Genomic DNA, 27697 nt, shown 5'->3' on the forward strand with positions numbered 1-27697 from the left:
AAATAGAAGAACATACAAGGAGTTAAAGGGGAAAAAACAAAGAGGGAACAATTTTGTTTAGTGGATGGAACCAATATGCAGGGCTGAATACTGGGCTAATTTCTGAGAGTAAAATGCCAAGGGTCTAATTTTATGAAAATCTAATGTAGGGGGTACATATGACAGGTGTTCAATAAATGCTTATTTACTTATTTATTTTTTAATGTTTACTTTTGAGAGAACTCTTATCTCATGGGCTCATGAGTTCCAGCCCTGCGGCAGGCTCTGCACTGGAAGTGCTTGGGATTCTCTCCCTCCCTCTCTCTCTCTGCCCCTTCCCTGCTTGTGCTCTCTCTCTCTCTCAAAATAAATAAACTGAAAATATAAATTTGACATACCCCTCAATAAATGCTTATTTATTTTTAACGTTTATTCATTGGGGGGGGAGGGGCAGAGAGAGAGAGAGAGAGAGAGAGAGGTGGAGACAAAGGATCCGAAGCAGGCTCCAGGCTCTGAGCTGTCAGCACAGAGCCCGACGTGGGGCTCAAACTCATGAACCGCAAGATCATGACCTGAGCCGAAGTCGGATGTTTAACCGACTGAGCCACGCAGGTGCCCCTCAATAAATGCTAATCTAAACAAAATTTTTAAAATATCAACAAAATGAAGGGTGCCTGGGTAGCTCAGTCGGTTGGGCGACTAACTTGATCTTGGCTCAGATCATGATCTTGAGGTTCGTAAGATCCAGCCCTGAGGTGGGCTCTCCACTGACAGCATGGAGCCTGCTTGGGATTCATTCTCATTCTCTCTCTCTCTCTTTCTTGTTCTCATTCTCTCTCTCTCTCATTCTCTCTCTCTCTCTCTCTCTCTCTCTCTCTCTCTCTCTCTCTGCCACTCCCTGACTCGGGTACTCTCTCTCAAAATAAACAAACATCTAAAAAATATGTATCGGGACGCCTGGGTGGCGCAGTCGGTTAAGCGTCCGACTTCAGCCAGGTCACGATCTCGCGGTCCGTGAGTTCGAGCCCCGCGTCAGGCTCTGGGCTGATGGCTCAGAGCCTGGAGCCTGCTTCCGATTCTGTGTCTCCCTCTCTCTCTGCCCCTCCCCCGTTCATGCTCTGTCTCTCTCTGTCCCAAAAATAAATAAACGTTGAAAAAAAAATTATTAAAAAAAATAATAATAAAAAAATAAAAAATATGTATCAATGAAAAGGAAAAAAGAAAAACAGATACACAATAGTAAACTTACTGATATGTTTTCAAGTAGTAAATAAAGCCAAAATTCAATTATAGCTAGCTGATAAAAACAATGTTTAAAATTAACAGATTAAATATCTGAATTTTTTTATTACATTTTTAAAATATTTTTATTTAGTTTTGAGAGAGAGACACACACACACACAGACAGAGCATGAGCACCGGGAGGGGCAGAAAGAGAGGGAGACACAGAATCCGAAGCAGGCTCCAAGCTCTGAGCTGTCAGCACAGAACCTGAGGCAGGGTTTGAACCCGTGAACTGTGAGATCATGACCTGAGCTGAAGTGAGATGCTTAACTGACTGAGCCACCCAGGCGCCCCTGGTGAATTTTAATGTTTAATGATTTTGAGAGTGAGAGCATGAGCAGAGGAGGGGCACAGGAAGAAGTGGGGGGAGAGAGAGAAGGCAAGCAGCCTCCGTGCTACCAGCGCAGAGCTCAACCAAGAGCCAAAACCAAGAGTCCCACACTTAACCAACTGAGCTACCCAGGGGTCCCAATATCTGATACATTTTAAATGATTTTGCTAGTTTGGCACATTTGAAACTAACACAGAAGTCTGAAAGAAACCAGACTTCTTTCTCTAGACTCAGAAATGAGTACACAGACTTTCGCTGTTACAGAGACATTAGAAATAAAAATTAGACGTGCCATTTAACCTAAGATTTAGACCAATTAACAAAAGAACCTCTGAAAGGGGTGCTTGGGTGGCTCAGTGGGTTGAGCATCCAACTTCGGCTGGGGATATGATCTCACCATTGGTGAGTTCAAGCCCCACATCAGGCTCTCTCCTTTGTCTCCCTCTCTCTCTGCCCCCCCCTTCTCATTCTCTCTCTCAGAAATATTAAAAAAAAAAAAAAAAAAACAACTCTGAAAAACTGTCCAAAAGGCTTTTGCATTTTTAGCTACACAGAATTTAACAAAAGGTCATAATTAGCAAAAATATGACACATTTACATATAAATGATGTTAAAATTTCAATTACGCTGTAGATTTGTCTGTTTTTCCCTTTAGTTCTACCACTTTTTTGCCTATGGGTCTATATATTCAGAATTACATCTTCTTGATTAAATGCTCCTTTTATAATTATGAAATATTCTTGTCTCTTACAATATTCTATCTAGAAGTCTCTGATTAATACAGCCACACCAGATTTCTAACGCTTAATATTTGCATTGTATACATACTTTCCCACACTTTTATTTTCCATGTGGCTTTCTATTTAAAATGTTACTTCATGTAAACAGCATATACTTAGGTCTTCTCTTTTACAAAATCTAGTTTGACAGTCTCTCCCTTTTAACTGATGTGTTCAGCCCATTAAATGGAACTACTAGTATGGTTGGGTTTAAGTCCACTACCTTGGTATATATTTCTTTTTATCCTATTTGTTCTTTATTCTTTTCCTACCGTCTTTTGGTTAAAATACTTACTTTTTAGTATTCCAATTTTATTTCCTGAATTGGCTTTTTAGCCTTACTTCTTTGTGCTAGTTTTTAGTGCTTGTGTTAGTGTTTAATAACACGGTCTACCTTTAAATATTATTTGGACAATATAACTTTATAACTCCATTTACCATTCTGTGTTCTTATTGTCTTATATTTTACTGCTACAAAAGCTATAAACCCATAAAATTGTTACAAGTTTTCCTTTAAAAAAACAATAATCTTTGGGGCACCTGGGTGGCTCAGTCGGTTAAGCGTCCGACTTCAGCTCAGGTCATGATCTCACGGTCCGTGAATTTGAGCCCCGCATCCGGCTCTGTGCTGACAGCTCAGAGCCTGGAGCTTGTTTCGGAATCTGCGTCTCCCTCTCTCTCTGACCCTCCCCTGTTCATGCTCTGTCCCTGTCTGTCTCAAAAATAAACATTAAAGGGGCGCCTGGGTGGCGCAGTTGGTTAAGCGTCCGACTTCAGCCAGGTCACGATCTCGCGGTCCGTGAGTTCAAGCCCCGCGTTGGGCTCTGGGCTGATGGCTCAGAGCCTGGAGCCTGCTTCCGATTCTGTGTCTCCCTCTCTCTCTGCCCCTCCCCCGTTCATGCTCTGTCTCTCTCTGTCCCAAAAATAAATAAACGTTGAAAAAAAAATAAACATTAAAAAAAAATTTTTTTAAGACAATAATCTTCTAAAGACATTTAAATACACATATATACATAAAAGACTTTTATAAAAAGGCCATTTATTTCTAACAGATATTTACCCATTCTGGTGTTCTTCCTTCCTGCTAATCTGGAGTTATGTCTGCTACCGTTTCCTTTAATCTAAAAAATTTTAGTAGTTCTTATAGTGCAGATCTTCCAGAGACAAATTATCTCAGCTTTTATCTGTCTGAAAATGTCTTTATTTTACCTTCATTTTTAAAAAAAAATTTTTTTTTAAGACAGAGAGAGAGAGAGAGAGAGAGAGAGAGCGAGCGCACGAGCAGAGGAGGGGCAGAGAGAGAGGGAGACCCAGAATCCCAAGCAGGCTCCAGGCTCCGAGCTGTCAGCACAGAGCCCAACGTGGGCCTTGAACTCACAAGCTGTGAGATCATGACCTGAGCTGAAATCAGACGCCCATCCGACTGAGCCACCCAGGCACCTCTATTTTTCCTTCATTTTGAATGATATGTTCACTAATTTGCCCCTTTGCCTTTTCTAGACTCACAATCTAGAAAGAGTAGAAGTATGAAATGGGACAAGCCAAATCAAGGATGTAATGCTTAAGAGATCACAGAAATTTCAAAGAAATGTCAATTTGTCAAATTTACAGAATATCTTATCTAGACTAGTGGATCCTTTTAAGCATCCGAAAAGAGTGGTTGTGAGGAAAAAGAGGTGGAAATGAGGAAAGACCAGGCAGAACAGTTACAACTCATTACACTAAGAAAGAGAACCAGAGGAAATCTTTGTATGTTTTAGTATTGACAACAGCATAAGCAGAATGATCCTTCTTCTGACCAAGAACTTCTTTTATCCTTGACAAACAGATTCCTCCCTGTCACTCGTTTCTCTGGAAGAGCTAAGTGTCTCACACTTCTGATCGTTATCTAAGCTCATAACAGAAAGATATATACCCAAGATAGCAAAGAGGTAACACTTGAGATTAAACTCCAGGTCTCCTCATGTTCAAAGGCTGTGAAATAAAAACAAAATTCTCTTCTTTACGTTAAAATTCCTTCAAGATTAGGGGCGCCTGGGTGGCTCGGTTGGTTAAGTGCCTGACTCTTGATTTCAGCTCAGGTCATGATCTCTGGTTCGTGATGGAGCTGAGTCCACAGGGGGTTCAGCACTGGGCATGGAACCTGCTTAAGATTCTTTCTCTCTCCCCCCCAACCCCTCTCTCTCAAGTAAAATACAGTAAGATAAAATAAAATAAAGTAATAACATTCAATAATTAAAATTAAAAATATAAACATAAATCAGATCAAGTCCCTCCCCTGCTGAAACCTCTCAATGCTGTCTTCTCAAACCTGGGATGAAATCTCCCAAGTTCTCACCGTAGACTATGAGGCTACAAATTAGCTTCTGCTGCCTCTCCGATGCCATCTTCTACTATTCGACCCCTCGGCATTGCAGTCCAGCCTTACACAACTTCTCGATGTTCCTCAAATATCCAGACTGTTTTCCTCCTAAAGATCTTTCTTTATATTCGCTGTTCCAGTTTTCTGTAAGCTCTTTCTCTAGATTTTCCCTTGGATCTTTGCATTGTTTACGCCTTCATTTTTTTCTATTGCAAAAGCAACGTTCTCACCAAATCCTGAACACACAGGAAAATGACATTTGCCTCACCTACTGCAAGGGAGACTGTGAAAAGTGACAAGAGTTTTAGCCACCTAAACACTGGCTAAAGTCTAGGCGAGATCCCTAAAACATTCTGCATAATCTTCCAAGCTCTCTCTTCCCCCACACCCAAAGCTAGAAGCAAAGAATTTCCAGTTGTTGAGGTCACAGAGTAGAAAGAATCTGGATTCCCTAGCCATTGCTTGAAAAGAAGGCATTCTAGGGGCGCCTGGGTGGCTCGGCCGATTAAGCATCTGACTTCGGCTCAGGTCATGATCTTGTTGTTTGTGAGTTCCAGCCCCATGTCGGGCTCTGTGCTGACAGCTCAGAGCCTGGAGTCTGCTTCGGATTCTGTGTCTCCTCTCTCTGCTCCTCCCCCACTCACATTCTCTTTCTCAAAAATAAACATTAAAAAAAAAAAAAGACATCCTAGAGAGCTGTATCAGATTTGTGTGGGTGAGAAACAAATTTTTACTCCATAAGCTACTGAGATTTTGAGGCCAGTGGTTACAACAGCTAGCATTAATTACCTTGGCAATACCTTACTCAAGTGAAGTCTCTTTAGAGAAGCCTTCTCCAACCATTCAGTCTAAAAAAGCCACTTACCTCTCAATTTAACCTCTAATCTCCAACCCTATTTTTTCTTTTGTGATGAGAACTTTAAACATAGACTCTCTTACTAACTTCCAAATTATACTATACGGTATTATTAACTATAGACATCATGCTGCATATTACGTCGTATAACGTATTTATTTTGTAACTAGGAATTTGTACCTTTTGACCGCCTTCACCTATTTCACCCACCCTGCTACCCCCCAGTCTCTGCATCTGTCCTCTGTATCTAGTTCAGTTTTTGTTGGGTTTTTTTTTTTTTTTTTTACAGATTCCACATATAAGTGAGTTCATGTGGTATTTGTCCTTCTAAGTCTGTTTTCAACTTTACGTGTTTGTGCATATCTCTCCCATCAAAATGGAAGCTCCAGGAAGGCAGGGATTTTATCATACTCACTACTGTGTTCCAGGATCTAGAACCCGTAGCCGGCTCATCATTACTACCATAGGTACTAATGGTGGGGAGCTTGTAATGTGCCAGCTGGTAGTCTCAGCACTTCAGAAGCAATAATGAATACCGGATGAATGATGCAATGACCACAAACGGTGCTGTGGGGTAAACCATGTTAACCTGGAAGCCCAACCGGGGTGCCTGGCTGGCTCGGTCGGTAGAGCACGTGGCTTCTGATCTCGGGGGTTAGAAGTTCGAGCCTCATGTTGAGTGCAGAGATTACTTAAAAAAAAAAAAAAAAAGATGGGAGCCCAACTAAACAGGCTGTAAATAAGAGTTGTCATTAACCTGGAGCCCCACGTGTGTAAGTTCAAAACGTCCTCCTTGAAGATGTGCCTCCACTTTCAAGCTGTCCTACGTCTCAACAGCCTCTTCTTGAAAAGCTCTCGGAAGACCGGAGATGAGCAGTACCATTTATCCTACCATTTGCGCCCAAATCATTCGACATACATGCCCATGTAGAAGAAGCCCTGGCTTGAAAGTAAATGTGAGGGAGAGAGCAAGAAGCAGCACCTGCCCGAGCAAGAACCACTCGCGCTGTCGAACCGGGCGGACGGCGTTCAGTGCCAGTGCCGTCACTGAGGCAGCAGGACGCAGCGGGAAGCGGCTGAAGTTCAAGTTTTCCCAATTTTACAGGGAAGAAAGCAATCCATCTGAGGGGAGACTTCCAACAAATGTGCCAACCGTTGTTTAAAAACAAGCACAGGGGCACCTGGGTGGTTCAAGTTAGTTAAGCCTCCGACTTTGGCTCAGGTCATGATCTTATGGTTCGTGAGTTCGAGCCCCACGTCGGGCTCTGTGCTGACAGCTCAGAGCCTGCATCAGATTCTGTGTGTGTCTCTCTCTCTGCCCCTCCCCCACTCACACTGTCTCTTTCTCTCTCTCTCTCCCAATAAATAAACATTAAAAAATTAAAAATAAAGACAAGCACAAACAAACCTGAAGAATACGGGTTTTCTGTTGATTATTCGTCATTCTTCTGGACTTGGTCCTTTCCACTTCATGCCTGTGAACCCATCCTCGAAGCTCATGATTTAACCTATAAAATAGTTAATTAAACATACTTCTTAGAAACAAACGTCTCATTCTTGGTCGAAAATGAATTTAATCCTATTCTACAGGTTCCAAATAGCATCCCGAGTGCCTGATGATTCAATGCTGCTTTTTGACTGGAAAAAGCTGAGACACTAATGTCCAGTTCGTTTTGACACGACATGGATTTTTATACAGTAGCCTCCTCGATCATGAGTTCAAAAACAAAAAACAAAAACAGCCAAATACCTTCCGAATGTAAATACTGGATGCACAAGTTTTTTCACAAAGAGAGTATTTCCTACTTCTGCCCTTGGGCCACATACACACCAACAATGGCGATGCTGGAGAGCATTTAACAAGTCACAGGACCCTAACAGCAAATGGGTGCGTGAAAGCCTTTGAAAATCACACTCTCTGGGGAGAAGGAAAAGAACGAACTCAATTGCTCAGGAAAAAATAGTGGGGGGAGAAATAAATTTCAGTGCACTGTAACCCAAAATGCCCAACACTGGGAATATAAAAGGGCTAGTTATACCTCTAGAATCGCCACTCTTCAAACAGTTATCTTCCTAACTTGAAGAAAAAGGTGCTGTCAATGTTACCGCCCTCAAGTCTAACATCCTGAATTTTTGTATTAAGGTCGTTCTGTAGTTCTCAGATAAGGCATATACTTCAATAGGCAACCCCAATACCCTTACCCGAAGCAGACCCGTCACCATCTTCAGCAGGTTGGTGGGGGAACTGGACAGCAACTGATACGCCCATGGTCATCCGGCAAATAAGCAGAGGTCCTCTCAGCCACTTAGCTAATCTGCACGAATAGCTTTCCCGGTTTCAAAGCCGAGCCGGGGAGCCCACTCAGGTATTTCTGCAACGGTCTACAACACTCACCTGAGAGATTCTGTGGTGTTAATCAGGGGCTGACAAGGAGGGGGAGGGATATAGAGGAGTGGCTCTTCGCTGAGCACCATCAGGGCCTTGTCATTCGAAACAGAATGATCGTATCTGGAAAACATAAGCACAAAATACATCTCCTTGTGTCTTAAATTCCTAAGTCGTTTGCTATAAGAAAATCATCACTAGCATTAACGTTTTATGGAAATAAAAATATACGGAGCAAGTACTACGTACCAAAAACTAAGGACACGATGGTAACACATGGCCCACAGAGCTGCCGGAACACAGGTGGCACAGTAAGGGGGGAAGCAGGGGCACAGACCCACTGACATTAAAGACAGTACCACGTGACCAGGACTCAAGTTTCATGGTCATTCACAATTCTGTGACGACAAAACTGAAGTCTCCCTAAAACCGTGTGTGACAGGGGCAAGGAGAGGCATCAACACCTGCAGGCGGCGAAGTGAAAGTGTTGAAAAGTTGAATATAAATTTTAGAGTCCTGGGGCGCCTGGGCGGCTCAGTTGGTTAAAACGTCCGACTCTTGATTTCAGCTCAGGTCATGCTCTCATGGCTCGTGGGATCAAGCCCCACGTTGGGCTCTGTGCCGTCAGCGCGGAACCTGCTTGGGATTTCTCTCTCCCTCTCTCTTTCTGCTCCACCCCTGCTCACATGTGTGCTTTCTCTAAGTAAATAAACATTTAAAAAACGTTTAAATCATGAAAAAACCTGAATCGCTAATAAAACACCAAAGTCAAGTCAACCAGTCACTCCATTAGCTTCAAAAATCCACTTTCCTAACCGTCACGCTGATCTACGCCACGGGAGCTGATATCCAGGGTGTGGTGGAGGGAGCACAACCGAGGCTGGACATGAGAAGCCGAGCTGCGGGCATCACTGCTATTTATTCTCACTCTGCCACCTTCACCTTTCTCACTCAAAACTCTTAGATCGGTCTTAAATTTCTTTACACTCAATGCTCTAGATTTAGAAAACTTGGTATGCTAAAACTCAGAAAGAAAAAATATAAAAACAAAATTAGACACGGCTAGACTCACAGTTTTCATTAACTCATCGAACCACTATTTACTGCATACCAACCGTGTGCCAGGTACTGCGCTAGGAACCCAACAGGGAACGAGAAAAATGAAGTCTCTGTCCTCAAAGACCTTAAGGGGAAGAAGGACCAACTATAAACGAACAAACACATAAAATAAATTCAAAGAAAGAATCTACGTAGCAAGAGAAAACCTGTGGCAGTGGCTACTTTAGATGAAATGGTCTGAGGAGATGGTATTTAAGTCAAGGCCTAAAGGAAAGGAGGGAGGCACTACTATAGAAACTGGGGATGAAAAAAAAAATTAAAAAAAAAAAAAAAAAGAAACTGGGGAAACAGTGTTCTCGACAGAGGCAGGTGGGGAGAAGGTGGCCGTCAGGAACTCAAAGAAGGACTACACACCAGCTGAAGAGTTGGGAGCAAGTGAGGGAGGCACAAGACAAGCTCAGAGAGACTGCCTGGATCCTAACAAGGAATTACCGGAACATAACGACAGGCTCACAGAAGGAGAGAGGTGATAGGGTTCAGTTTACGCTTGCACCCCGCCACCGTACCAAAACTGGATTCGAAGGAGATCAAAGCGGAAACCGGGAGGCCGGCCAAGAGGCAGCTATCATCCAGGCAAGAGCTGCGACAGCACGACCTAGGTGCTGGCAGTGAGACGGAGGGGAGCAAACCAATGCAAGATACTTTTTGGAAAGGTATCAATGGCACCCGTTGAAAGGGAGGAATCAGCGTTTCCGGCAGAAGCAACGACGGAATGAGGAAGACTGTTGTAAAGAAGGGGCTGGAAGATGAACAAGAAGACGGACACAGGGGTCCACCGTGCACGTGTTAAGTCTGACATGTTAAAAAAAAAAAAAAAGAGATGTCAAGCAAACTACTGGGTGGAGGAGTCTGGAGACTCAGAAGGGAAGTCTGGGTGGGAAACACAAATTTGGGAGTTGTCAGGATACGGAGATATGGGCTGTGCGCTAAATTACGGATGAGTCACAGAGGCAGAAAGAAAACTAAAATACCCACAGTTCCAGAGGATGAGGTTTGGAGGGAGGAGGAGCCCAGAAAGAGGACTGAAGCAGAGGTCTGTGAAAACGACGGAAACTGAAACCTGGAGCGACACAAGGAAGAATGTCCCGAGGAAGGAGGGACCCCACGGCCGGACGTGAAGGAAAGACCAAGATGAAGACAGAAGTTTCTGCTGAATCTGGCAACACGGAAATAACCGGCCTCTGTGACAAAAATAATTTTGGCAGAGTAGAAAACTAACTTCAAGAGATGAAAGTTACAGACTTCTATGTAAGCCACACACAACAGCTGAGGACATACAGATCATTCTTCTTGCAAGTGGCCCCAGAACATTCTCCACGTCCTCTCTTCTGCCTCTGGGAGTTAAAATGTTTGAATAACACAGAAATGGCAGCACACACAGGTAGTAACAGGTGGCACACACACCACCCTGAAATTAAGTGTTGAGGGAGAAGGGAAGAAAACCTCTCCTTTGCACTTGATAAACTCTAAATGCCTACAAGAGGAGGCTGTCTGCTAGACTCAAAGCAAACAAAAAATACCACCACCACCACCACAGACCTGTCTCGTGTGCCTTAGGTTAAAAAATCAGGTCTTCATACTTAGGAAAATATAACTGCTGCTGTCCATCACAGAAGTCTAAAATTACTTTTGAAAATATACTTTTTATTTATAATTTTATTTCTATGTGATAAACCCTAGTATAATGACTTCTGCACATCTATGCTCACTGGCTTTTTCTATCAGCCAAAAATATTCGTTGGAAAAGAGAAAAAAGTCTGATAGGAGAAATACCAGGAAAGGACCTGGGTGGAGCTGAAGGGAAAGGAAAAGGGAGAGTCTCAGCCAATATGCAATCTGGAGACAATCAGATCCACACTAATCCTGAGATGGCCAGCGTTCTAGGCTGCTTGCAAACAAATCATATTGATAGAAAACATTTTAGCAAATAAATCACTACCGCAGAGGACAGTGCTAGGGAGGGAGAGTTAAGTGATCAAAGCAAGAAGATCACACTGGTGGACTGACACCTATTTCAACTTCCCAAGCTGCTCAATAATAATCTTAGATATTTCAAGAGATTTGCATGTAGCCAAGAATCCATAATCTTGTCCATTTTTTTCTTGTTGTTGTTGTTTTTACCACCACCAGTAAGCCAAAACAGGCCATGGTGACTTTGGGGTGGGCAACAGTGGACGGCTTGCATCTCATATACTACTTTGAAAGTTGACAAATTACAGCCTGAAGGTCATTCAAATATCTGGGTCGAACTAGGATCATCAGAGCACCGTGTTTTCCACGTCACCTTACTCTACCACAGACAGATTGATGAAGGTTTCTACTTGTTGTGGTTAGTTCAACATAAATAATATTCTAGTAAAGGCTATCTGAACTTCACTGCAAGTATGCAATCAATAACTCGTTCTACTTTTTAACGGCCTGCAATACGTAGCTGAAGGGCACAGTCTGCACTCTCATAAACCCGAAGACTATCAAATTTAGAACGTAACTTCTGACAGATCTCACGTGGACAACGGAGCTCAAAATTACACGTCGAACATGTAGGGCAAACTTGGACAAATTACTTAGTAAAATTAAAGATACTACTAAACTCTAGCGATATTTAAAGACACTGTTAAGTGAGTAGTAAGATCACTATGTCCGAAGTACGGCTGATTTGGGCACGAGAGAAAAAGCAAGAGACGTCATAGAATATCTTCCCACATTATAGCACCTGTCACGGGTGCTGCATCACACTAACTGACAAGGAACTCTCTGGATTCTCCGCCACACTTAACATCGTACTTTACACACTGCAGATTCCTAAAACAATGAACACTAGCATTTTTTCCTAGGAAGGCTAAATGGACACAAGCCCACAGGACTATGGTAATAATTTCATTCAATGGTTTGGCCGTCACAGTAAAAGTTCAAAAAAAAAAAAAAAAAAAAAAAGATTCCCCGATGGCTCTTGGCCTGTAGAGCATCACGGAGTTACAAGTACACAGATCTCTAAGGGTCCTGAAGCATTACACTTTGGCAGCAATGGCTGCCACACTGGGATGTCCCTTGGTTCTGTTAATCAAGGACCCAGCTCCACTGGGCTCTAGTAACACAGGGAAATGTTTATCAAAAAGTATACAGCTTTGAAAACGTCCATGACGACCTTCTTCTACTTTACATAACACAGACCTTGTGTTTTCAAAAAATTTCAAGCCTTTTACTATTTGACAGGCTATAGAGAAATTTACTAAGACAATATTAAACTGTAACAGGGGAGGGAGATCCAACAAAGGTCACAATAAACAAGTATAAATGATGTGATCTGATGACTGCACGCAGGTTCAATCATAATCATTCCACCATATCATGTTCATCACAGGACGATACTATTAGATACGTTATATGTGTAATCATATGATAATAAAAATTTGTATTAGAAACATTATATATAATATAATGTCTGTTTACCATATGTGCCTCAATATGTACATTAGTGCACATAAACTGAGATTTTAAGGTCACATCTCTACAAGAATTTCAAAACTTCTCAAGGTTTCAAAAAGTAAATGTATTCTCGGAACTGATCTTAACAGTAAAATTCATTAAGGGCCTCAATAACTTGTCTGTTCTAATAAAAACTGTGCATAAACTAGTAAATGTAAAGTTATACTATATAATTCTCCACGGCAGTTTCATTAAATCATCTTAACAGACAGAGACATGCCATCTTCTAACCTGTAGCTGTTTTTCTGGATGATACCATCTGATGTGTCTTGCACCTCTTTAGCAGAAAATTCTAGAAGATGCCTCCTCTGATTTGCAGGGTTCACACTAGGATTCTTTCTCCTGGAATCCTGTTCCAGCATGCTGAAAATTGTAAAAAGTGAAACAATAATTGAAACAAAAGTAAGTCACACATATGCAAGCGACATTAGTTCTAAAACAAACCACGATTCCCTCACAGATCCACGCACTCAGCATGAACACTAGGTGCAGAAACAAAACAGCATTATCTGTGGTCAGATTCCCCCGCCTGGCATCCTGTCTGTAGGCAAAACAATTTTAAGAATAATTTCTGTCAAGTATAAAAAGCACCTCATTTTTTTTAAATTTTTTTTTTAATGTTTACTTATTTTTGAGACAGAGACAGACAGAGCATGAATGGGGGAGGGGCAGAGAGAGAGGGAGGCACAGAATCGGAAACAGGCTCCAGGCTCTGAGCCATCAGCCCAGAGCCCACAAACCGTGAGATCGTGACCCGAGCTGAAGTCGGACGCTCAACCTACTGAGCCACCCAGGCGCCCCAAAAAGCACCTCATTTTTAAACAACAGCAGTAATCTGTACGCTTTAAAAACTGTATAATTACATTAACTATGTATAAAAAGTAGAAATAAGTACAATATACACAGAAACAAATTTTAAACTCAGAGAGTAAACTGAAATAAGAAGTCCTCCTGAAGGCGCCTGGGTGGCTCAGTCGGTTGGGCGACCAACTTCAGCTCAGGTCATGATCTCACAGTCCGTGAATTCGAGCCCCGCGTCCGGCTCTGTGCTGACAGCTCAGGGCCTAGAGCCTGCTTCAGATTCTGTGTCTCCCTCTCTCTGCCCCTTCCCTGCTCATGCTCTGTCTCTCTCTGTCACAAAAATAAATAAAAACATTAAAAAAAAAAAAAGTCCTCCTGGATGCTGCAAACTAACATTTTAATGAGGGAGTACTTCAAATGAGATGCGAACTTTTCCCCTTATCCGCAGCCAATTCATTAGCCTTTCGAAATCCCAGATGGCGGGCTATCAGATAAAAGTAACAAAAAATTATTTTTAAAAATACTTCTATTTTTATTTACATGTAAAAATTTCCTATTTACTTCTTTCTCCCCATCTGCCCCAATGCCTTCATTCATCAACGTATGTGCTCTTGGTGGGTGTTAAGTATTTGCAACAACAAAAAATATATGTGTATATATATCTATATATAGATAGATATATATATCTGTATCTATATATAGATATACACACACACACACACATATAAAATATAAGTATATGTATGTAGAGATACATACACACACATATAAAGCAAATACTGCAATAGTTGTTAAACACGTTTAATGCATTAATCATGAGCTCAGAAATTTGGCTCACCAGTAAGATATTTTGTGTGTGTACACTTTATTGTATAATGCCACGCACACAATTTACACTAGCTCTATAGTCCTCTTGAAATGAAACACAAAGGCAATCTCCCTAGGGAAACACAAAAGAAGGGATGCCAGACTCTACTTAAAGGAAAGTAAGGCTGATGAAAGGGACACAATTAAGGGCCTGAGGTTCTAAGAGAAAAGGAGTTCTCCGGGGCATGGCAGTTTGCCTCCACATCTGGGGAAAGCAGTGTAGGGGGAAACAGGAAGCACGTACACCTTTCTAGAATCTTCTTCTGAGCTCTTATTATATTTCCCAATCTCCTCAGTTCTTCCCCCCCAGAGTCACTGCTGTCCAGTGGCCCTCACACAGCATGCCGTAGCACTTGGACGTCCTGTAAACTCTTTAAAGGTATACCACCAAATGAGATGCCTTGAGGAACATTTAGTTTTGCTACAACCGAGGATACATTTTGTCCCCATTCCTATCTTTCAGACAGAATGTCGCCAGCAATCCCAACCCTGCTGCAAATAAGGGAAGAGAAAGGCCTAGTGGGGTAGCTAACTAAGGAAAACTTGGCTTGGTGAGTATTTAAGAAAACATGAGATCAGCAGTAAATGATAATTCTGTAGGGAAGACAAACACAGGGTGATGATAACTGCAGATTTTTTTTTCCTTTTTGCAACTTACTTTTTTGAAAAGGATTTTACTTCTAAATCTTTCAAGTGTGGTGTCAAAAATTCTACTTAGGAACGTACGCTGTAAACAAAACAAAGTGAAGACCTTTCTCCTCAGTTTACAGAATCTCAGTTAATTTAACACCGACACTGTGTTAGGGACCCATCCACGTAATAACATCCCGGTTCGGGACAAGTTCGCCCTCAACCCCTCCAGAGACGGCCCTAACTACTCAAAGAGCTTAGTTTCCCCTTGTTTTAACTAGAAATGTGCTTCCTTCTAACTTTCCCCTCTGGGTGCTAGTTCTGGGCTCTGCGGCTATTCAGAAGAAGGCTAAAAAGATAAGCAAGCCTTCTTCCAATGTCCAAAGACACAGAACACCTCCCCGCAGGCTCTCTTTCTCAAGGTTGTGGTTTCTTCCCCACGTTTCTACTTTCCGGTACACGGTGTCAGGCCCCTCTCCTGTCAACACGCCCCTCGCGAGTGGTGTCCAGAACCGACCACAGTACTTCTCAGGTGTTATGACGAGTCAGGATGGAACAGATAATTCCTTCCCACGTTCTAGATCGTTCTTCTTCCACTGATGCGGTCTAATACCACATAGGCTTTTTTTGGCAATTACATCAGAAGTTATTTATACCGAGCCTGGTTTAATCAAAATCCCAACTCTCCTCACAAACTGATTTTGAACCATTCCCTTCTTTTCCCTTCCTCTCCCTCTTCCAATCCTAAATTTATATAATTGAGCTTTTCTGATCCCAGCAGAATAATTTACATCCACTCCTTTAAAAATATCATTCGGCCTACTAATCAGTCAAGAACTTCTAGGACCCTAATTAGCAAAAGAAATTCTCCTTTTAAGCAAGGATCAGCATGCCATCAACATCCTCAACTGAACTGTTATTCAAATATTAAGAGCAGAACAAAAAAATTGAGCCATGGTGCATGGCCCTAGAGAAAGCCTTATAAAAATTAAGTTTAACCATTTCTGAATTAATTCTATCACACAGTCCAAAATTTCCCATCTTGACCATACAGATGTTACAAGATTGTTAAATGTTCTTTTCTTCTAAGATGCAAATACAGTATGACAGCAGCTGCCATTTTCTGAGCACCTGCTACGTATCAGGGAATGAACACGTTAAGTACAAACTGAGGCTCAAAGAGTTTTAACAACTTGACCAAGGTCGTGCTCTAAGTAATTAAAGAAGCCAAGATCTGGACTTAGGATTGGAACTACATTGCTGCATTATGTTGACGACATTTCTCAGAATGACTGATTCATTTATTTAACATGCATTAAATACCTATCATGTTCCAGCAACCATGTACGATGCTAAAGACTCAAAAATAAAAGAAAGGTAAAGATCAAATTGCAGTTTAATGTGTGGTGGGGGGGAGGGGGAGGGCGGGTATTGATACAGATAAAAGATAATAGAGTGATTAATGCCATAATAAGGTTAATGCTGAATGCTATGGCAGCATATAGCTAAGGTGCCTGATCTTTACTAAGAGGATCGCAAAGTTATCTTAAATGAAAAGCAGTAAACAAACAGGTGGAAAAGGCGGGGGGGGGGGGGTGGTGAAGGAAGACACTCGTATAGACGGAATGGTGTATGAAACAAGCACACGGGTAGAAGAGAACAGGGTATGCTCAGGGAACTGTAAGTCAAGCAGGAGAGGCTGTGAGAGGGTGGACACACGTATGTGTAAGCACACAGCAAGAAGGGGTCTCAGAAACAGAGGAGAAAGAAAGGGGACCAGGACGATAATGTAAGGCTGGATTACAGATGGCCCTGCCTGCCACAGTATCACTGAGTCTAGCAACTTATTCAAGTAACAGAAACACAACTAGCATGTTTTTGGGGCACCTGGGCGACTCCATCAGTTAAGCAGCCGACTCTTGGTTTCGGCTCAGGTCACGATCTCAAGGTTTGTGGGTTCGGGCCCCACTTTGGGCTCTGCACTGACAGTGTGGAGCCTGCTTGGGATTCTCTCCTCCTCTCCCTGCCCCTCCTCTGCTCGTTCTCGTTCTCTCTCCCAAAATAAATAAACTTTAAAACAAATAATAAACTAGCAAGTTTTGTTCTTGTTTTAATTTTGGCTCTCAGGCATCGTATCTCTTCCTTTTCTATTTATTTTTTTAAAGACTTTATTTATTTTTAAGATTTTTTTTTAAATAATCTCTACACCCAACATGGGGCTCGAACTTAACAATCCCAAGATAAACAGTCACGTGCCCTACTGACTGGGCCAACCCGGGACCCCTTTCCTATCCCTTTCTACAGCGGAATCTTCCCTATGATTACTGTTCAATTCCCTGGTATGATTATCCCTTGTCTTTCACAAACTGGTATTACAATCATCTCCTAGTCACCTAGACTACTTAAAAAACAGCAGATTACCAGAACAGCTCCCCTGCTTCCCTACATCCTCGCTAAGGGGTGTAAGCCTTTAAAAAGGAGGCTCCCTCGATAACTCCCACAATTAACTCATAAGCCAGAGCAGAGAGTGAGGGGGACAGAGGATCCAAAGCAAGCTCTGGGCTCACAGCAGACTCACAAACCGTGAGATCAAGACCTGAGCCGAAGTCGGGCGCTCAACTGACTGAGCCTCCCAGGCGCCCCTGATCATTGTTCTTTGGATGATTTGCACCAAAAGACGGGCAGGCGTTTCAATCGACAACTTACAGCTGTTACAAGCAAATGCCTTGCATTTAGTTTAGTTTAGTTTATTTCACGTGTGGCTGGGCTGCACCACAATCACTTGGCAGCTGCACTTGCTGGACATCAGTTTGGACGGTGACTGGTCTAGCTCACAAGTGATCACTAGTTGTCACTACTGCCCACACAGGTAATGATTTCACAGGGTAATGACAATTTACCTGTCACGGAGCTACTCTAGTAACTTGCACCTTTTTTTAGCCTCATTTATTATCTACCCGTTGGAGGAGAATGTATTTTGAAAGGCAATATATTAAGAAACTTTGTAAACAATCTTTTAAAATTTTTTATTTATTTGTTTTTGGTTGTTGTTGTCATTTGGCCTCCATTCCTCGTACACCTTTTTTTAAGTCTTAAAATGAAATTTCTCATAAACTAAACTACAGGCAAGCCGGCTGTCCAGTTCAGCTCAAAAGAAACTACAAATGTTTGAACCCTATGAAAAGACCTACAGAAACTAGTTTAATCATCTGAATAACCGCAGATTTCTATTTTCCTTGTTTTATTAATATTTGAAAGACACAAAAGAGCTTTATTTCACTGCCAGAATTCAAGACTGTCTTAGATACAACTGTGACACCACAAGTATTAACAAGGAATTTGACAGTCCTTATCACGGCCAAATGTACAAAGAAGTAAGAGAAAATTGTTGAGGAGTGCCTGGGTGGCTCAGTCAGTTAAGTGTCCGACTTCAGCCCGGGTCACGATCTCACGGTCCACGAGTTCGAGCCCCGCGTCAGGCTCTGGGCTGATAGCTCGGAGCCTGGAGCCTGCTTCCGATTCTGTGTCTCCCTCTCTCTCTGCCCCTCCCCCGTTCATGCTCTGTCTCTCTCTGTCTCAAAAATAAATAAACGTTAAAAAAAAAATTAAAAAAAAAAAAAGAAAATTGTTGATGTGAACTTTTAGATTCTTGACATGAGAATTTTAAATCATTCAATGCCTCTTTTCGTTAATTCTGGAAAAATTAAATTTATTTTTTTAATTTATTTTTTGAGAGAGAGAAAGAGAGAAAAGAAAGACAGCAAGCAGGGGAGAGGCAGAGAGAGAGGAGAGAGAGAACCCCAAGCAGGCTGCGAGCTGTCAGCACAGAGCCCAATGTGGGGCTCAATCCCACAAATCATGATCATGACCTGAACCAAAGTCAAGAGCCGGATGCTTAACCGACGGAACCACCCAGGTGCCCCAGAAAAATTAAATGTCCATTGATACAAAGAGATGGCTCAGTCACAGTAAGAGTCAGTGTGATAAGGGCAATGACTGTGTATAGTTGATAACCTTAATAGTCTAATCAAACTCTTCTCATAATGAGCTTAAATTAGGTCTATTCCGTATTTTAAATAAACTAACAAATATTAAGAAAGTGACAGTCCCTATATCTCTGTGATCAGAAATAGCCTACTCTGGAGGAAATACAACATTTTTTTGTTTTTGTTTTTAATTTTTTTTTTAACATTTTATTTATTTTTGAGACTGGGAGAGACAGAGCATGACAGGGGAGGGTCACAGAGAGGGAGACACAGAATCTGAAACAGGCTCCTGGCTCTGAGCTGTCAGCACAGAGCCCGACGTGGGGCTCGAACTCACGGACCGCGAGATCATGACCTGAGCCGAAGTCGGCCGCTTAACCGACTGAGCCACCCAGGCGCCCCAAGATACAATGGTTTTAAACCACAAATCAGCATTACACCAATAAACCGCTCAAGGGGCCTGAAAGCATAGATTAATAAACCACAAATAATTTCAATTATCCAAAATTCCAGACAAGGCATTAGGAGAACTGTTACTTTACTCTTATCATTTACAAAATTCTAAAAGCCAACGACTGTCTTAGATGACTGTGAAGCCATTTAATCGTTAAGATACGACACAGCCAATGTTCATACCAAGTAGCTGAACAAAACACAGCACATTTCCAAATCCATCCCACCCTTTGCAAACCTGCTTCCTTATGGTACAAGTAGGTCAATCTTAAATTCAAGCCATCTCAGCAGGTAAGAATCATACTGGTTCTCATCTCCGGAAGGAAGCCACAAGCTGCAGCCGCTCTGTTGATCTGACACCCACCCGTGAAAACGCGAAATCACTTGAAGCTGCAAACAGCATGCAGTTCTTCCAGTTTTAACGGAGGAGAGCGGAAAGAGCATAAACTTTGGCGTCAGGAGGTCTGGGTTCAAGGGGTGGCTCCGAGATTCCCCACTTGAGTAGCCCTGGGACAGCTGGTTACCTTCTCTGAGCTGCCAATTCCTCACGTGTAAAAGAGGAAAAATAACAAATATTTCCGTTTCTCAAAGATTCAAGTGAAATGACAGATGTGTTGGGGCGCCTGGGTGGCTCAGTCAGTTAAGCATCCGACTTCAGCTCAGGTCATGATCTCGCAGTTTGTGAGTTTGAGCCCCGCGTCGGGCTCTGTGCTGACAGCTCGGAGCCTGGAGCCTGCTTGGGATTCTGGGTCTCCCTCTCTCTCTGCCCCTTCCCTGCTCACATTTTTGTCTCTCTCCCTCAAAATAAACAAACATTAAAAAAGAAAGAAAGAAAAGAAAAAAAATGACAGATGTGAACATGCTTCTATAAATCAAAAAGTGCCATGTGTCCCAAGGGGGACACAGAGAAGTCAATGGTACAGCTGGTCTTCTTGCCTGCCAGGTTCGGCCTACTCACAACACGGCAACTGGAGTGACTGTTTTGAAATCTGGGTCAGATTATTATGTCACTCCTCTATTCAATCCTTCAGACAGCTCCCTATTTCTAAAAAAATGGTAAAAGCCCAAACGCTTAAAATGACCAAGGCCTCACTAAACTTAACCCCTCCATCCATCTTCCCTCTCCGGCATCATCACCTGTTTCTCTCCCCCTTGCTCACTTCAGCCCAGCCACCCTGACCTCCCTGCTTTTCCCCGAACATGTAAGGCACACCTCCAGCCCCAGGGCACTTGCACTGGCTGTTCCCTCTGCCAGGAATGCCCATCCCCCACATATCCATATTGTTAGCCCTCTCTTTAAGCCTTGGTTCAAATGTCTACTTTACAATGATCGCTATTTAAAACTCCAGCTCCAACACCCACCCTCACACCTGTAAAACCACTCACTCTGCTAGAGCTTATCCCTTTATCCAAAGAAACTACAATGGTATCATTATATTTACTTATGTTTTTTGTCAGTCTGTCCTCACTAGAATATATGTTTAAGGAGTACAGGGACCTGTGTTTTATTCTAGGACAATGCCTAGCTTAGAGGAAATAATTTTTTTTTTTTTAAATAACAGATGAAATTTATGTACTATTCTGCCTCATGTCAAGAGAAAAATCCAGATCTTCATTTTAGGGACACTAACTCACAACTCAAGAATAGCAGGTGGTGAACTCATTATTACACCATCTCCAGATCCAGGAACAGGAAATTATGCTAATTTTCACTGCAACTGAGACTAAAGACAAAAAGTTCTCTAAAGCTTTTTCTGTTTATTGAATGGTTCACAGATGATTTTTGCAGGCTCCTAGTGACTGGGGGTAATTTACTAGAAACAGAAATGTGACTGAATGGAGAAATCAATCTTTAAATCAAGATTTCAAAAACTTTCTCAAAAGTAGTTCTCAGAACCTGGGATTACCAGACCCTGAGAAGAAACATGAACTTTACAGTGGAAGTTTGCCAAGTCAGCCAACAGGAGCGAGAAAACAGCATGAGATCCTGTCATTCATTCGGTGAACAATTATCAAGAAAGCAGTCTTCTAATAGGCGATGCTTATTCTTGGAACCCAGCCAAGGGAGAGGCCTAACTGAAGAAGAACGGAGAACCCTGGCCCACAGCCCTGGCTCAGGTCTCAGGTGAAGCCAGCACCACCTTGCTGACCGCGATGAGTGAGCCATCTTGGAAGGGGTCCACGAACCCAAGCCACCCAGTTGACACTCACAGAAACAAAGAGCTGCCTCTACTGAGCCCTGCCCAAATCACATAGACACTTTAGCAGAGCAAATGTTGTTTTAAGCCTTTACGTTTTAGGGTGACTTGTTACACAGCAATAGATGACTAATACACTGTACTTACTCAACTGCTGATATCCCACTGAGTCAATGTTTAATATAAAAAGTCTGTATGCAAACAACTTTAGTATCTTCTCACCTGGGAAAGCCATCCTCCTATCATTCCAAATGTCAAAAAGATGCCTGTAAATTTGAGTGCAATCTCTTTTCTGTTACATTTACATCAATCCATCCAACTTATAAAATGAGCATTTTCTACTCCTTTCACAGCCAATCCTAAGCTTGAGAGAGGTGAATAATGTTACCGGATAGAGTCCTGACTCCTCTCCTCATTCTGTCAATACCAACTTCTTTTCCTCGGCCTGAAGGCTCTATTAGTGATTAAGACAAGGGCTCCGGACCCAGATTATCAATCTTAGCTCTGCAACACTATCAGCTGTGACTTTAGTCTCCTCGTCTGTAAAATGGAGATATTAATACTGCCCTTATAGTTGTAGGAGAATTAATTTATATAAAGTGCTTAGATTAGTATGCTTGGTGCACAGCACATATTTGATTAAAAAAAAAAAAAAAAAAACCAGCTTAACACGGTAAACACAAAATCCTCTACCTTTACCAAGCACCGATGATATCAACATACAGCCAATCTACATTATGCAACTAATTATCTTCTCCTTTTGATTCATCTTCTTTTCTTCCCACTGTCTTATTTCCATCTATCTATCTCACATTTTCAAATTCACAACAACAACATCAACAAAACCCACAGAGGAAAGAAAAATGAAAGTAAGTAATGCTGCTTTACTGAGAAGGGCTGAGAAACAAAGCCTTATAAGGCATACAGATCAGCTCTTCAGAGGTCATGGGCTAGGACAAATTAACTGTGGACATAACGCGTTAATGCCAGCTTATGTGCAGAACACAGTCAACACAGAGTCTAAATACACACCACACACTCATAGCTCATGCTACACTGACCATAACTCCGTTAAAAACAACCTAGGGGCGCCTGGGTGGCTCAGTCGGATAAGGGTCTGACTCTTGATTTCAGCTCAGGTCATGATCTCAAGGTCATAACATTGAGCCCCACATGGGGTCTCCTTGCTAGGCATGGAGCCTGCTTGGGATTCTCTCTCTCTCTCTCTCTCTCTCTCTCTCTCTCTCTCTCTCTCTCTCTTTTTCCTTTGCCCCTCCCCAACTCATGCACATGCGCTCTCTCTCTCAAAAAAAAAAAAAATCTGTACAATGGCCATTAAAATATTTATGTTTCAAATGCTTACTGAAATTACAAAATAGCTCAAATCTGGAGAAAATAAGACATTAACGGCAAACTGCCTAGAAGCTTAAATGATACATAATTACATATATATATATTTTTTTAATCAAAACTTTCAAAGTTATCCTATACTACCTTAGTATTAGACTAGACCTTCACTTACTACAAAATAAAGCTGTGTATTCCTTTATTGTTTATGTTTTGTTCAACTTCCACAGCAGGAGTCTACCTGGATTACTAAATACTGAAGATAGTGGTTGAGAACTCTGCTTCAGACACACCATACAGGTTAACTAAGATTTGTGGTCTAAAGAAAAAATCAAAGTACCCAACCTAAATTCTGGCAGTTTTCTCAACTGCCCTAGTTTCCCAATGACCTCGTCTCAAAAGAAAGAAAGAAGTTACATTATCTCCTTTTATCTTGAAAGGGACATAGTGACTTACTCAAAGTAAAGAAGGAAATTAGCAAAGGTTTCTGATTTCAAATGCTTTTCCCCTCACTATAACAATTCAAGTCTGGGGAAAAGGTAGCCAAGCAATAAATGATAAAACCACTGGGGTACTCCTTATAAACCCGCCAATATGCAACTCAGATGAAGTCCAAAACTAAAGAAAATCATCAACAGATTTTTCCATGCCCTCAAAACTCAGCTCCGCACTTGACAGACTCTAAGCCACTTTTTAAAACAAAGGATGAAATCTACAGAGGCTGGAAGAAACCAATTACTCTGCACAGATACTTTTTTGAAGAACATGAATAAATTGGACTATTTGGGGGACAGACTGACCTTAGCTCTATTACTGCTCTGCAAAGCCAGGATTCAGTAACACCTGGTATTTAGATGTATTGTATTTCTTCAGTTTATGTGTCACTTTGATAAATGTGGAAAGTACTTTTAGCCAAGAACTTGAATTAGATTTCACTTTAAAATCTGGCTGAACAAAACCATGTATACTTGGTTTGAATTCTGACATTTAAGTTATACAGTAACTTTTAACCTACAGCCAATAATGATTTCATACAGCAAAATGTGCTCAGCAATTGAACAGGAAAAAAAAAAAAAATTGGAGCCAGATTTGGGGACAGGCTCATCTCAGGATAAGAAGCTAGAGTTTTTCCTATAAAAATTATGAAAAGCTGACAAACTTAGAGAATGTTCGAATAGAGATATTTCATTTCTAACCAGTTCCAGACAACTCAAATTCAGTGCCATATTTTCTGTGGTCAGCTGTTCCTTTAGCACAGTCTCATAAGCAAACCACAGAGTAGCCGGCCCTTAAGTATGATTTACCCTTCTTCATCCAAGTCTGATGTCTCAAACTACACAGATTCCGTTCTCATGAGGGGAGAGTGCCTAACCCGGAAGAAACAAGGAAAAAGCATCATCCACTTCAAACACTTGTTATTTTTTCTTAAGACCCAGCATGTTCAAAATCTCCTTGAGATATTGCTTTGTGTTTTCTGAAAAGGAGAATGATTACAGTGACTTTTAAAATAGGAAGGAGAGGGTTGCCTGGGTGGCTCAGTTGGTTAAGTGACTGACTTCAACTCAGGTCATGATCTCGCAGTTTGTGGGTTCGAGCCCCGCGTCGGGCTCCGTGCTGACAGCTCGGAGCCTGAACCCTGCTTCGGATTCTATGTCTCCCCCTCTCTCTGCCCCTCCCCTGCTCACGCTCTGTGTCTGTCTCTCAATAATAAATAAATGTTAAAAAAATTTTTTAATAATAAAATAAAATAAAATAGGAAGGAGAAAACATACCAAAGGAATCTATACACTGCAGTCCTGTGTGACAGGAAGAAGTGCCTCTTACAAGGTTATGCTATGGTCTCACTCAGTCCAAACCAGAGGTCCATACATTTCCCCAATTACAGAAGGCAAACCTATAAACACAGAGGTGTCTGTCCAGAGATTTAATAAAACTTCTCTTATGTAGATTATCTTCTAATTCAATGGACAAATGCTCTTATAATTTCTACAGAGGCCGATGTAGAGAAAGAAAGAAATACTACACTATACACAATTTTCAACTCTGGACATACTTCAGACTCCCCGGGGGAAAAACATTGTGTTTCAGAGCAAATGAATTAGACCCATCCTACCAGATTCCACAAGTTTTGGGCAGGACTCCTCCCTTTTGAAGATTTCCTACTGATGATTAACGTACAGCCATGGCTGCGAACGACTATGAGAGAATTTAACAAAAAAAATCATCCCAACTTTTTTTTTTCATCCAAACTTTTAAGGAGGCAAGTAAAATTTGCAAAACCTCCAGACAAACTTCTGCATCAAAAACCCGTGGTCCGTGTCATTACCCAACAGTCAACAAAACTCACGACAATAAATGACAGAGTGCACGTAGGGCTCAGACTGAGGTTTCTCCAACCAGCTTTAAACACCCTGTTCTATAAAGATGGAAGTATTTTCTTTTTTAATTTTTTTTTTCAACGTTTATTTATTTTTGGGACAGAGAGAGACAGAGCATGAACGGGGGAGGGGCAGAGAGAGAGGGAGACACAGAATCGGAAACAGGCTCCAGGCTCCGAGCCATCAGCCCAGAGCCCGATGCGGGGCTCGAACCCACGGACCGTGAGATCATGACCTGGCTGAAGTCGGACGCTTAACCGACTGCGCCACCCAGGCGCCCCAAAAGATGGAAGTATTTTCAACACAACTCATCGCTGGTTAAACTTCATGCTGCCAACAGAACCTTTTGGAGATTCTTTTCTTCCATCAAGATTAACCCATTTTCCTTTTCTCTTCCTTTATTTCCCCTGCTTTTCTTAAATTAATTCAACTTCCCTCCACCAAGAAATATTTTTACAAATGTCTAAAAGGAACACTGCTCATTCTCTCCACCCTACCCTATTTCCTGGATATCTGTACAAGGCTGAGAGTTATGGAGGAGAGTTAAACCTCCCCAATGTCAAAATGGTCTTGAAGGACAAATTTAAAATAACAACAAAACAGAAACACATCAGCACGGAGTAGCAATGAAAACCACCCCTCTGTATGACCAACAGCAGGTATGATTTTTAAAAAAAAATTTTTTTTTAATGTTTATTTATTTTTGAGAGAGAGACAGACAGAGCATGAGTAGGGGAGGGTCAGAGAAAGAGGGAGACATAGAATCCGAAGCAAACTCCAGGCTCCGAGCTGTCAGCACAGAGCCCGATGCAGGGCTTGACCTCATGAACCGTGAGATCATGACCTGAGCCACAGTCAACACTTAACCAAATGAGCCACCCAGGCGCCCCAGGTATAATCTTTGAACGCTGCTTTAATTTAGCAGGGACCCAAGAAGAGGAAATTCTAAACATTAAGCATCCCCCTACAATGAAAATATCTCTTCCTCATCCTCACAAAATGTAAACCGGATAACCATTTATATTATATCCTATCCAATTTCAACATCCATTAGAAGGTTCAGTGTGTGAAAAATGATTAGAAGAAACCACACTTATAATGCGGAAGGTAGTAGTAATGAGATAAAAACAAAGGCTGTGCAAATTAAGGTGTCATAAAAAACATAAAACCAGAAAAAAAAAATTAGAAAACTTAGTCATAAAAGGCCCAGGAGGTGAAAAGGCGCTTTTTTTTTTTGTCTTATGTTACTGTTTTTTCTAAGGCAACAAAAAGGGTAGAAATGGGGAAATAACGTCTTTCCCACGTCTGTATTATGCCCTGGCTCCTGTCATGTGCCCTCCACTTCCCATGGAACGTCCGTCCCTCCTCTCCTTATAAATCTTGATTTCACTCTCCCCAGTGAAGCCTTCCCCTGTGATCACTCTGTCCACGTATGTCCCCTTCCCGGCAGACGCTCCGCTCACAACACACGCCACTCAGCAGTCACCAGCACAATACGTGCCATGTTAGGCCTTCTCCTCTGCAGGAACAGGATGCCCCCCCCGCCCCCGTGTATGAACTGGCCACAGCCCACCCTTTCAGCCCTGCTGTGTCCCCCCCCCCCCCCCCCCCCGTCTACACTCATTCGCGTGCAATCATGCATTCGTTCCCTGTTTGGCCCCTCAACGACATCCAACAAATATTTATTAAGTGGCTACCCTACTTCAAGCATGATCTAGAAGCCAGGTGAGCGCCAGCCATCTCTGACTGCTGCTCACGGCAGGTGAAAGCCATCCTCCCTGAACATCTGCTCACAGCACCGCCTTTACCGGGAATGCCCATCTCTCCCCATCAGGCTGACAAAGTCCTGAATCTTAGTGAGTCAGGGCGGCACTTTTTTAGCATCTGCCATGTCCTGAACACGTCGTGCTAGGTGCTGAGGATACAGAAAGTGCACGGAGGCACAGCTTCTCAAAAAAAAAAAAAAAAAAGGGAAAGAAAACAACACAAAGCTATATAGCGAAGACCCAGATACCAACAAATAACAGTCACAACGTGGCAAGTTCTGTGGTGTGTAAACGGGCTGATTTGGCAGCACGGGGCAAAATACTCAGGCGGGCCTTGATGTGACTTAAACGTGCTCAATGCTTACTTGACTACTGCAAATACTCTTCTACAATTTGCTTATTCCACACAATATACTTCCTACAAGGTCTGATGAATAGCATTTTTAGCACCATTCAGTAATAATTTCGTTTTAATTTCTCCTTTGATCTATGAGTTACTTAAAAGTGTGTTTTTTAGGTGTTAGGAGCGTAGGAGTTCTTTTTGTTACTGTTCGAGTTTAATTACACCGGCAGTGAATGTAGTCTACGTGTTAGTCTACGAAATTTGTCGAGACTTCCTTTATGATTTAGCACAGATCAATTCTCTTTTTTAACATTTCACCTAGAGTTCAAAAACTGTGTGTTGGTAA

At 42.0% G+C, this 27697-nt stretch overlaps 1 protein-coding gene across 6 annotated transcripts in view; it reads right to left on the reverse strand.

Moving 5' to 3' along the window:
• ATF6 (activating transcription factor 6) overlaps nucleotides 1–27697 on the reverse strand; it is a 205015-nt gene that overhangs the window by 122375 nt on the left and 54943 nt on the right. For all 6 annotated transcript variants that reach the window (XM_023247597.2, XM_023247596.2, XM_045048952.1 and 3 more), the window contains 3 exons: nucleotides 12814–12945; nucleotides 7987–8100; nucleotides 7000–7099 (listed from right to left, as the gene is read on the reverse strand). In XM_023247597.2, the coding sequence (XP_023103365.1) occupies nucleotides 7000–7099; nucleotides 7987–8100; nucleotides 12814–12945 (346 nt within the window). The remainder of the gene's footprint in view (nucleotides 1–6999; nucleotides 7100–7986; nucleotides 8101–12813; nucleotides 12946–27697) is intronic.

The sequence above is a fragment of the Felis catus genome, chromosome F1 (assembly GCF_018350175.1).
Source record: "Felis catus isolate Fca126 chromosome F1, F.catus_Fca126_mat1.0, whole genome shotgun sequence".
NCBI classification, from domain to species: Eukaryota; Metazoa; Chordata; class Mammalia; order Carnivora; family Felidae; genus Felis; species Felis catus.